Source organism: Mesocricetus auratus, unplaced genomic scaffold, assembly GCF_017639785.1.
Source record: "Mesocricetus auratus isolate SY011 unplaced genomic scaffold, BCM_Maur_2.0 Super-Scaffold_100041, whole genome shotgun sequence".
Taxonomy (NCBI): domain Eukaryota; kingdom Metazoa; phylum Chordata; class Mammalia; order Rodentia; family Cricetidae; genus Mesocricetus; species Mesocricetus auratus.
In genome coordinates this window covers 7,514,370-7,526,860 of record NW_024429218.1, presented here as the reverse complement: position 1 = coordinate 7,526,860, position 12,491 = coordinate 7,514,370, and the positions used below count along the sequence as shown (strand labels likewise).

Here is a 12,491-nt window from a genome sequence, read left to right as displayed (position 1 = left end):
CATACTATGACATATACTGCTTCATAAATTACACACATACGTGTACCTTTAATTCCAATCAATGGGATGTCAAGGAGGAGGCCTCGGAAAGTGTTTGCTGCATGAGGGATACTTTTTCAGCTCACCCTGAGAAGGTATAACTGTTAAGAAAAATATAGTTTAGGAGCTGGAGAGATGGCTCAGAGGTTAAGGGCACTGGCTGCTCTTCCAGAGGTCCTGAGTTCAGGTCCCATTATAGAAGGTTCACAACAATCTGTAATAAGATCTAGTGCCCTCTTCTGGCCTGCAGGTATACATGCAGGCAGAGAACTGAACATAATAAACAAATAAATACATACATACATAAATATATACATCTTTAAAAAGAAAAAGCAGAGTTTAAAACCCAGATTCCAAGCCTGGCTGTGGTGTTGAATGCATTTAATCTTAGCACTCAGGAGGCAGGTCAGTCTCTGAGTTGGAGACCAGCCTGGTCTACAGAATGAAATTCCAGGACAACCAGGGCTGCAGTGAGAAACCCTGTCTCAAAAAACTAATAATAATAATAATAATAATAATAATAATAAACCTCTTTAAAAAGACAGGATTGGAAAGATGGCTCTTGAAGAGGACTAGAATTCAGGTCCCAGGACCCATGGCCAGCAGCTGTCACTCACCTGGAACTCCAGCTCCAGGGGATCCAAACCCTCCTCAAACCTCCAGGCACACCTGTATTCAAACATACACACACACACACACACACACACACACACACACACACACACACGCATGTAATTAAAAAAAATAAATTACTGGGCCTCGGTGGTGCACGCCTTTAATCCCAGCAGCCAGGAGGCAGAGGCAGGTGGATCTCAGTGAGTTCGAGGCCAGCCTGGTCTACAGAGCGAGTTCCGGGACAGCCAGGGCTCGTAAACAGCAACAGCAAAACACCCAGATTCCAGCCAGATGGGTCCAGTGCTCATGAGGCAGACACAGACTGATCTTTCTAAGTTCCAGCCAGGGCTAGACAGTCTCAAAACCCTAGCCAAGACCAAATAAAAGCTGAAATCATGATGTCACGACTAAGTTTATCTTGAATATGTGTGCTGGGAAGCTTGTTTCTCATTTGGCCATGAGAGGCTTCTCACTGTTCCTAGCAACGGGTGAGTATTTTAGCTGCCGGCTCAGTGACACCCGATAGATTGCTTGAGCTGTTACTTCAGTGTCTCTTGTTAGCTGTCTCATAAGAAATCCTGATTTTTGTCAGATGCGCTTGATTCCTCTTGGAGTCTCGGCTAACTGGTTTATTGGGGCTGCTTTCTTTGAAAGCGTCTGTGACAAACAAGCGACAGTCTAGTCTTGTCTGTGCCCCAGCTGGAGACATCAGCTGTCACAGTGTATAGTACTGGCCGGTTTTTCAGATGCTCCCGACTGATCGAAGCTGGAGAAGGACGGAGGCGCTGTGAATGCCAGACACACGATTCGTGCCTCCGGCGCTTTGCACATTTAGCAGTAGCTCAGGGTTCACTGTCCTGTCCTGGAGTGTTTGTTCCGAGCCAGATTTTACATGCATTGAATAAGCAGCGCTTTCAGCGTATTGCAAGAGATGCCCGGAAAGCGTGGAAGTCACCAGAAGCGTAGAGCAGAACAGCTCCAGCAGCTGTTCTTTTAAAACAGAAAGGCAATCGAGTGAAGTCTGGGCAACTTTTATGAGATAGTCCATTGGTTGTCACAGAAAGTAAAGCCATCACACACAAGGCTCCTGCTTAACCGCTGGCCCGCCCACCCTCCGTGTCGTTCCAGAGGTTAGTCACCAGCGATGTAATCCCTCCGCTTTTTGTCTAGCCGTGTCTATTTGCATAGGGGTTTATTGCTCTAATAGATTATTTGTAGCACAAATAATAAAAACCCAGAGACAGATATTGGGGTGCAAGCTGAGGATCAGAAAAGCAAAGCAGCCAGGCCACCTCTACCAAGGCTAAGACCAAAGAGGGGTGATCCTGTCAGAGTGACTGCAGGCTGCAGTGCTCTCCACCTAACCTCAGGCTCCCTGAGACTGCAGTGCTCTCCACCAAGCCTCAGGCTCCCTGAGACTGCAGTGCTCTCCACCTAACCTCAGGCTCCCTGAGACTGTCGGATATTTCTCTCTAGTGCTGGGACTAAAGGCGTGTGATCCCAACTGCTGAGATCAAAGGTGTGAGCTCTGTTTCTCTTTTAGACTGATTCACTCTCAGGTAGCCCAGGGTGGCCTTGAACTCAGGAGATCCATCTCCCTCTGCCTCCCAGATGCTGGTCCTAAAGGTGTGGCCACCCCTGCCTGTTCTCTTTGGCTAACTAGTAGCTTAGTTATGTGGCTAATTAGTGGCTTAGAGTATAGTTAACTGGTAGCTTAGCTCTTAACTAGGTGTGTGGCTCTGCACTCTGATCTTCAGACAAGCTTTATTTGTTAGATTGCAAACAAAATGTCACTATACTTTTTTTAAAAAGTGAGTCCTTGAAGAACTTTTGAATAGGATTAAAAAATTACATGATTTCTCTAAAACTGTATAAATAAGTTGATAAATACTTGAAGACTGCATGAATGATACTAGTACCGTAACTAATTTTTTTAAAGATTCTTTTTCAAACTTTATGTATACCAAGTGCATGCCTAGTGACTGAGGACACATCAGATCCACTGACACGGGTGTTACAGACAGTTGTGAGCCACCATGTGGGTACTAGGAGTCAAACCCAAGTCCTCTGCAGGGCCAGCCAGTGCTCTTAACCTCGCTTAACCTTCTCCAATTTTAATAAATAGGAGTTAGTGTTTGAATCCAAAATCAGACTGGGGATAATATGAACTAAGGAAAGTAAGTATGGAACATATTCTTACAGCATAGCCTTACTAGCCGGAAACAGTTTCCCCTGTGTAATAATTACCGTTATTACATTATTGCATTCCTCCTTACACTGAGTCTGTTAAAACAAGTACAAACGTTTTTGTTTGTTTGCTTGTTTGTTTGTTTGTTTTTCCCAGAACTCTGCCTTAATTACCTGCTGAAATTAGCCAAGAGTGACCTTGGGAGTTACTTTTCTTTCACCTTGATTTTTGGGGGTGCCCATTAGGAATACTAGCATAGCTTTAGGAGAGTAATAATGCAGGCTGTGTTGTTATGGGCTGATTCAGAGAGCCCCCGTATAGCATCATCAGGTTTATGTGGGCATTACCTTTGAGGATACCATCGGTGTGCAGGGCTTTTCAAAAGGGATCGCACCTGTGTGTTTGAGGCAAGCGTGGCCTGTGGCAGTGCGCTGAGCACACTGGTTTCTGGGAGGCAAATGTTTTCTAGATAACAGTGATTTTTTTTTTCCTCCCCTCCTCTATCAATGTAGTATATGGAGACCAGAGTCAGTGAGTCAGTGTGGGGTGTTTTTCTCAGTCACGCTCCACGTCGTTTGTGGGGTCTCTCCCTGAACCCTGAGCTGCCCAACAAGCTCGGGGATCCTCCTGTGTCACCGACTTCCCACCCTGCACCCCTCAGCCCTGAGGTTTCAGGGGCGCACTGCTCTGCCTGGGTCTCACCTGAAGGCTAGAGATCGGGCCCTGGAGCTTGCACAGCCCTTACCGAGTGAACTGTCTCCCTGGTGCCTGGTTATATTTTATGTATCGTAACAAACGAGAATTGTCCTAGTTGTGAAGGCAATACCCATGGAATAGTTTAAATGCAGTTGGAAAGACGCACCGTGCAAGTAGACCAGCCGTGGTAGGATTCCAGGTAGGATTCACACAGGCTCTCCTCCCCCAGGCTCTCCTTCTGGGTGACCTCACACAGGCTCTGCCCCCCCTGGGTGACCTCAGAAGGCTCTCCTCCCCCTGGGTGACCTCACTCAGGCTCTCCTCTCCCTGAGTGACCTCACACAGGCTCTCCTCTCCCTGGGTGACCTCACACAGGCTCTCCTCCCCCTGAGTGACCTCACACAGGCTCTCTTCACTCTGGGTGACCTCAGAAGGCTCTGCTCCCCCTGAGTGACCTCACACAGGCTCTCCCCCCCCTGAGTGACCTCACACAGTCTCTGCTCCCCCTGGGTGACCTCACACAGGCTCTGCTCCCCCTGGGTGACCTCACTCAGGCTCTCCTCTCCCTGAGTGACCTCACACAGGCTCTCCTCACTCTGGGTGACCTCAGAAGGCTCTCCCCCCCTGGGTGACCTCACACAGGCTCTCCTCCCCCTGGGTGACCTCACAAGGCTCTGCTCCCCCTGGGTGACCTCACACAGGCTCTCTCCCCCTGGGTGACCTCACACAGGCTCTCCTCCCCCTGGGCTACCCATTCCTTCTATGTTCATGCCTCTCATTTCAAAGTTCCCTAGTGTGCTTAGTCCAGACACGACTACTCAGAGGAGCCAGGCTTCTCATATAGCCCCGGGGTTTTGAACCCCTGTGCTGGCCCTGCTTAGGCAGTTGGCTTGGAGGTGTGACCCATTAAATACTGGACAGCAGTTACAGGCAGTTGAAGTATGGAGCTACAGAAATGTGAGAAACCGTAGGAAGACAGCAGCCGCAGATTAACCAAAAAGAGGTAAGATTTGGAGAGTACAGCCTGGCCTAGTGGCTTGTGCCTTTCCTTAATCCCCAGCGCTCAGGAGGCAGAGGCAGGCGGATCTCCATGTGTTTGAGTTCAGTCTGGTCTAGATAATGAGTTCCAGGGCTAAGTAGGAAGACCCTGTCTCAAACAAACAAACAAAAGTTTGTTTGAGAGTTCTGAGGGTAAACATTCAGGAGGAAAGCAAAGCTACCGTCGGCCCTTCTGACGGCCACTGGGTCAGCGACAAACCGAGGATAACTCCCAGAGCCATTTGGAGGGTTCCATAGCAGACCCTCCATGTGTGCCAGTGGTCTTTGGTGTCCAGGTGACCACGTCCACGCCATGTCCATATACTCAGAGTAGTAACAAGCCCCATCTAAGAACGGTTGTGAGCACCTTTCTGCTTGAGGTGAGTGGACGGGCTCTGTGTGTGATCATGGAATCCGGAGTGCTTTGAGAAATCAGAGTGCTGGAGAACCCAGTGCTGAGGCTGCATTGTCTAGTTCCCTAAGGCACGGCAGAGGAAGCGCTCACTCGCATGGTACATGCCCTCCCTCCCTTTCCTCAAGCAAAGAAGACTAAGCAGCTGGTCGTCTCCCTTACACTACCCCGCACCCATCACTCGTAGCTTGCGGAGTCCTCTGCCCCGTTGCACCGAGCATGAATCGTGGCCCTCGAGACTGGAATGGTTTTTACTAGCAAGTTTTTGTTTGTGCTTCTAGTATTTCGCATTTCTGCATGTGGCTCTGTGGCTTCTTTTTTTTTTTTAACAGAATCCATTTTTTTTTTCAATTTAAAAATAACATTATAATAAAGAGAGTCTTCTTTTTACCAATTAGGTCAGAGTCCTAAAATTTTAAGACCCAAACCCCATGGTTTAGAGCGAACTGACTCACAAACCATAGCTGACTTTGCTACAAGAAGAAAGGGTATGTACTTCCATGGGGCATTGGGAATCTGTTTATTTTTATACTTTTTTTCCTACGAAAGAAAGACAGAATCGAAGGAAAAGGGAGCTCTAGAAGTTCTGCTATTGCAAATTGCTTCCCAGTGTGTTGCTTCTAGAGAGTAGTACATCTGGAGATGCCCAGTGAGCCTGTTCATTCCAACAGGCAGCGGCACCAAGGGGGGTATTTGATTACCTGTCCGCTGTGGTCAGCCTTATCTCCACGATATCCCCTTAACGCTGTAGGCGGCGGCGGCCCGTTGTTTTACTTTTGCTTACCGGGCTGCTGTGAGTCCCAATTGTCTCCTGTCTTCATGTGTGTATGTTTTCTGTTCTGAAAATGGAATAAAGAATAGTTTCAATGTCTTTGCTGTGGCATGACTTCGAAACTGGCAGCTGAGCCTTCCTGTGTAAAATAAAAGTAAATGAGGGAACGTGAAGAATAAGGCACCGCCATTCAGCCAGTATGCTGCAGGTGTCTATTTTCAGGAGATAGACAGGCAAAACCCTTAACTCAGATTCGGTAACTGTCTTCAGCTGTGAGCCTTTGTGACCTGTAGCTTTGAAATGACTGCTTTGTACTCCCGTGGTTATTTATAAGATGGTTGATTAAGACCACATATTTTTGAACAAACAGTACGGAAATCTGGGGGAAACTTTTGATGGTTCTTTTGGTTTGGGGGGTAGCCGGGTTTCCAGTCCTTTCAACACATCCTTTTACCTGTGCTGTTACACACTGATGCTTCGGTAGTGGGGAGTATGTTCCCCATAGATGGCTGGATCCCAGGAAGATGAAATGTGTAAGACAATGGATTAATGAGGATAGTGCCCAGCAGCCTGAAAGGAATCCACACTTGTACATTCTCATTTAACGTGTATCTATGAGGTGCGTGTTTTCGCTGGGAGACAGCACGGAGTAGCTCATCATGGACCTTGGGCTGATGGCCGTGTGCATCCACGGCTTTAGCTTTTGTCACTGAGCATTTGGCTCTGACGCTGCAGGCCCTGTTCTCGTAAGACGGCGTCTGCCTACCAAGTGCAAACTGAGAGACTGGGAGGGTCTTGTTTGCTTTTCCAGGCCCTGTGTGCCCAGACCTTCTCTTCTCTTTCTTTCTAGCCAAGCCGGCACCTCTGGAAATAAAGCCGCTGCCGGAGTGGGAAGAGCTACAAGCCCCGGTCAGATCTCCCATCACCAGGAGCTTCGCTCGGGAGTAAGTATTTTGCCGAAGACACGGAGTTTGGATAGCGGGGCAATTAAAATAGTCTGTTTTATGAAATAGCTTTATAAAACGCCTAATTCAAGGGCAACAGGTCAGACAACAGCCTAGAGAAGCCCCCCCCCCGCCAAGGTTCTACAAAGTCAAAATGTGTTATAATAAAAATGTCCAATATGTAACTGCAAACTAAGGGATATTTTTTAAGAGAACAATTGTTACCGCTTATTTTTATACAGGAGTGAGTTAACAGCTGTTTCTAGCATTCATGATGATCACGTCTGTCCTTAGCTCCTCTAGATTCCCCTTGTCCCCTCGACCTGACTCTGTGCACAGCACGACATCGAGCAGCGACTCCCATGACAGCGAAGAAAACTACGTCCCCATGAACCCAAATCTGTCCAGCGAAGATCCGGTAGGTGCAGCCCTCATGTTCCTCTCTCCCCACCTGAGCTGCCGAACCGGTCCGTCCTAAACCGGTCTTACCATCATCTGCCCACTTCTTTAAGTACAGTCACAGTCTAGTACCAGCCACGGTCAAATTGTTCTGTCCTTACAGTTGTAAATCACTGGGGGAAACGTGAAGGTTTCCTGTTGGCTTTGCACCGCTGTAACGACGTCCCCAGACAGCCCACTTACACGCAAGAGTGTTAAGAGTGTCTGGGGTTGCTCAGTTTTGTTGCTTTGGGGCTGTGGTGACACATGGCTGTGACAGAGCTACAGGCCTCGTTACCTGTATCCCGAAGTGCGAAAGAGCCAAGATCTCACACCCTCTTCAGGACATGGCTCAGTGACGGAAATAAAGATTTCACCATCTCAGTAGTGCCTTTGTGAAGATCAAGTCCTCCCACACATCGCCCTTGGAAGAGAATTTTACATCCACACTCTAGGGGTTTGCCGTTAGTGGTTACAGCAATAGTTCATTTAAAATATTCTCAGCTGTGTCTTATGTTTGTGACACACTAGCAGTGTGTCACAATGAAATCCTCAAGCCCAGGTTATGCCAGGCTCCCGGAAGAATTGTCTTATGCAGAAGGTCTCTGGTGATCTTTCAGTTAGGTAAAGAAAGGGAAGAATAGAAAGAAAGACATTGCAGTAAGGAGTCAAACTGAAGAAATAAGACTAAGAATGGTGTGTACCTTATGACATTAAGGCAGGAAAGTACTTTGATTTGCCTGATATGCCCAAATAAACATGAGCTGATGAATTTTTAAAATATCCGAATAAGCCACAGTGGCCCAAGTTGAGGCTGGAGAGGTGACCTAGCAGCTAAGAGCACCGGAGTTCAGTTCCCGGCACCCACTGCAGATTGTGCACAACAGTAGCGCTACCTGCAAGGGATCTGGTGCCCTCTGCTGGACACTATGAGTACCTGCACACATCTGTGCATATCCACATGCAAACACATACATGTACAGTTTCTTTTTAATGACTCAAGTGGAAATAGCCTTGTGCCAAAGACAACTGAAAAGGCAACTGTGTCCTTTCCAGCTCCCCATGCTGCCAACTGCCAGGACTCAGTGGCCCTCACAGCCCTTCATCAGAAAAGAGTATGATATGTTAAGATTCCTTGGAACTCTTAGCTGTTGGAACACAATGTGTTGATGGGATGCCATGGAAACTCACATGCTCTAACATGATCTTGGGTTTATTAAATCAGTGTTAAAAATAAACTAATAGTCTCTAGAAAGTTAGGACAGATTCATGCCACATCTGATTTACATGTGAAGATCAAATCACATATTCATTAAATGAACGCTGAATAGGTCACCTAAAATTGGAGTCATGGTCTAACACTGCTGCCATAAATGCTGTTAGGTAGTAACAAAAAAAATCAATCAATTCTGTATATTTCTTACGAGCTTTAAAACAACCAGCACTATTGTTTTATTTTGTTACTTAATGTGCAGAATGCTTATCATGAGACTCGGAATCTTGGAATTCCTCTAAGGACGGTGTGGGGGAGGTTCTGGGTGCAAATCTAGTGTAGGGATGGGCTGTTCCCCACGGAGACTGGACCAAGAGCCCACAGACTTCCTCTTAGAAGCCAAATTTCAGCCCCACTTTAAGATGAAAAGAAAGCCCAGTTCTACTGTTAACTAGACATGGAGTTCGGCCGGGAGTGCTGACAGTTCTCTGAGGAACAGCTTCTGGAATTAACTGTGCAGGTACTAGGAACCTACGAATCCCTTTTATAGCTTCTTAATTCTGTAATAACTGCCCCAGCCAGGGTGAAATGTGAGTGTGTTTGCGTCAGCCACCTTCAGACAGAGTGTTACCGCCATTCAAGTTGAGAGTGCCGCCCTTCAGAGGAAAGAAAATTTGTGATTGTGCATTGCAGGGGTTTTGTTTTTTTTTTCATAATTTCATAATTTAGGAAAAAGGGCTGCAAGCCATTTTAATTGGGATCAGGCCAAGAGAAAGGAAGTGTGGGGGGCGTTAAGTAAAAAAATAGGAGGAATCATAATCCTTACCCTTTAGTTAATATACTCTGACCTATTTTTCTCTAAGTAGATTAACATTAAATGCGGATATTTATTTTTAAATTTTCCATGCAGTATGTTTTGGTCATATTCTTCCTTTCCCCCAACTCCTCCCAGATCTTCCCATCCTTTAAAAGCAAGACATATGAGGGTCCCTCACTGTAAAAATTGTAATTGAGCTGGACACATATACAAATCTTCTAAATTGTCTTAGTCTTTACCCAGCATCCTTCATTTAAAAATACTGACATCAAGCCAGGCATAGTGACACTCACCAGCACTCAGGAAACAGAGGCATATGATCTGTGAGTTCAAGGCCAGCCTGGTCTACAGAGTGAGTTCCAGGACAGCCAGGGATACACCAAGAAACCCTGTCTCAAAAAACAAAAACAAACAAACAAAAAAGAATGTTTATTTCAGCTTTTGCAGCCATCTGAGACTTGATGTCTAAGTAGTTTTATTATTACTCTAGTTCCGTGCGTGCGTGCGTGCGTGCGTGTGTGTGTGTGTGTGTGTGTGTGTGTGTGTGTGTGTGTGTGTGTGTCTGAGATGGGTTGCCTGCATGACTACAGATAAGGGGTTAGTTGCTTGAGCAAGGGATGCTTACCAGTAGCTAGCTGCACCACTGAGAAATATGACAGCCTCCTCTACTGGCTGGCTCTCCTCAGGCTAAGTCTTGCTTTAACTAAGTTTAGTTTAAAGCCCAGGAGCTTAAGACCAGTCTTAGACACACAGTGACCCTTCCCCATTCCCCAGGGAAAGAAGCTGGGGTGTGGGAGAGTGTGTCTCCTGAATGTTTGCTCTGCTGTGCTTTCAGAATCTCTTTGGCAGTAACAGCCTTGATGGAGGGAGCAGCTCTATGATCAAGCCCAAAGGAGATAAACAAGTCGAATACTTAGATCTAGACCTAGATTCTGGGAAATCCACGCCACCTCGGAAGGTAAGTAAGATGCTCCCAGTAGATGGTTCAAGCACACTTAGATAGACCGTCTTCTTTGGGGAATTTTTGGGGACCTGATTAAAATTTAGCGACTGTTGTTTCCTAAGTCACAAGCAACAGGAATGTGAAGATGTTAGGCTTGTTCTTCCCTTTGTAGGGGTGGGAGTTGTTCGCTTTCTGTTTATTGTGGTCAGTGTAGAAATGAATATTTAACAAACTACAAAGCTGACCCATGTTTTCACTCTCTTTAGAACGGAGAAAATAGGGTTTAGCTGATTGTGGTAATCACACCTCTAATCCCAACATTCAGGAAGCAGAAGCAGGAGGGTCTCTGAGTTTGAGGCCAGCCTGGTTTACATAGTGAATTCCAGAATGGCCAGGGGTACATACGAGACCCTCTGTAAAAAAAAAAAAAAAAAAAAAAAAGGAAGGAAGAAAAAGAAAAAAAAATATGGCTCAGCCGGGCAGTGGTGGCACACGCCTTTAAACCCAGCACTCGGGAGGCAGAGGCAGGCTGATCTCTGTGAGTTCGAGGCCGGGCTGGTCCGACAGCCTCCAAAACAATACAGAGAAACCCTGTCTCGTTAAAAAAAAAAAAAAAAACAGAACGAGCAAGGCTCTGTTTACCGTGTTGGACGGGACACTGTCATGGACTGGCAGGGAGTTGAGCTACTGAAGCCAGTTCTCGATGGGGCCTCTCCCACTGTCTGTGGAAGGAAGGTTCCCTTTGTACATGTCCTGTTAGTCTGGCTGGCTGCTTCCGGGTCTTTCCTGTCTGAATTTGCAGTTCCGTGAGAGTGTGTGTAGACAGAGACTTCTTTTCACTGATTCCGCTCTGCAGAGCTCCTGCTGCCCCCCCCAGCCCACCCCCATCCGTAACTTCTTTCGGTTCCCGAAAAGTCCGTCACTACAGCCTTACACGTTGCTTCCCTGCTAATCTCCTTACACCTGCCAGTGAACACACAGTACACTTCCTATTCCACGCCTTCGCAGTTTTCTGTCCTATGGTGTCTGTAATTTTAGATCATTTTTAGCTCTATCACCAAATTTGCTAATTCTCAGTTCTTTTTGTTGTTGTTGTTGTTGACGTTTTTTTCTCTGTTTTTTCTTTTTGTCTTGTTTTGTTTTGTTTTTCGAGACAGGGTTTCTCTGTATTGTTTTGGAGCCTGTCCTGGAGCTAGCTCTTGTAGACCAGGCTGGCCTCAAACTCACAGAGATCCACCTGCCTCTGCCTCCCGAGTGCTGGGATTAAAGGCGTGTGCCACCAACGCCCGGCTTTTGTTTTGGTTTTGATTATCTTATATTTACCTCTGAATTCTGTTTGATTCACTTTAACTGATTCTAATCCCTTTGTGTTACTTGTATGTTTAATGCCTTTTCTGACTTACCCATTAACACTCTGCACGTAATTTGTAGTCTGATACAGTATTTGAAGTCAAACATCAGTATTTGAAGTCTCCAAGGCTGGGATCTGTGTTTACCGTTTCTGCTAGCCCACATTCTTTATGGCTTGCCTCCTGGTGTAGCAGGTGTTTTTATTTATGCGTTTGTATTGCAAATCCAGAATTGAAATTTGAGGACCTGAATTTCCTGGTGAAGCTCTCTAGTTCCCTTACCAGAAGCCAGTTGAGATTACTACTCTAGGACCACATCAGCTTCCTTGGAGAGGATTTCCAGTCACCCCACCCTAGCCCCGGCATCCCTGCTTCCCTCCTTCCCTCCCCAGCATCCCTCCTCCCCTCCCCAGCATCCCTCCTTCCCTCCCCCTCCCCAGCATCCCTCCTTCCCTCCCCCCAGCATCCCTCCTTCTCTGCCTCCCCCTCACACCTCCCCATTGTACTGTATCACTCCACGTTCATGGCCAAGGCCTTTGCCATACAGAGGCATGCCCCTCCCCAGCACTCCCCTCAAACCTTAGCTATTTCTTTGCTGTCTGGTGAGCCTCAGAGAGCATTACCAACTGTGTTTTCAGTTACCTCACAACTAGCTGCGCATTTGGAGACAGGGGCATGACCCTTTGTAGTTTGTTTTCCTTTGAATATTACTTTTCTTAGGGCTAAGAGTAAGCAGCTGGTTGGTGTGGTGCTGATCCAGGCCTCAGAGGGTGAAATGTAAGCCAAAGAGAGACTCCAGGCTCTGCGTTTTAGATGAACCTGGTTTTCTGTGAATTTCATCTGGGATGGGCGTGTTACTTAGGGAGGGGGCAGACAATACAGTTAAGCTGGGGCAATGTTTCCTTTTGTTTGTTTGTAATTTCAGAAATGCATATGTCTGTGTTTGTCTGCTTGTTTGTGTTTGAGGCAGGCAGGGTTTCACTATGTAGCCCTGGCTGATCTCATTATGAGATTTCACCTAACTATC

At 46.7% G+C, this 12,491-nt stretch overlaps 1 protein-coding gene across 8 annotated transcripts in view; it reads left to right on the top strand.

Moving 5' to 3' along the window:
• Gab1 (GRB2 associated binding protein 1) overlaps window positions 1–12,491 on the top strand; it is a 110,402-nt gene that overhangs the window by 96,092 nt on the left and 1,819 nt on the right. For 6 of the 8 annotated variants that reach the window (XM_040734787.1, XM_040734791.1, XM_040734790.1 and 3 more), the window contains 4 exons: window positions 5,387–5,476; window positions 6,611–6,704; window positions 6,999–7,122; window positions 10,008–10,130. In XM_040734787.1, the coding sequence (XP_040590721.1) occupies window positions 5,387–5,476; window positions 6,611–6,704; window positions 6,999–7,122; window positions 10,008–10,130 (431 nt within the window). 8 annotated transcript variants of the gene reach the window in all.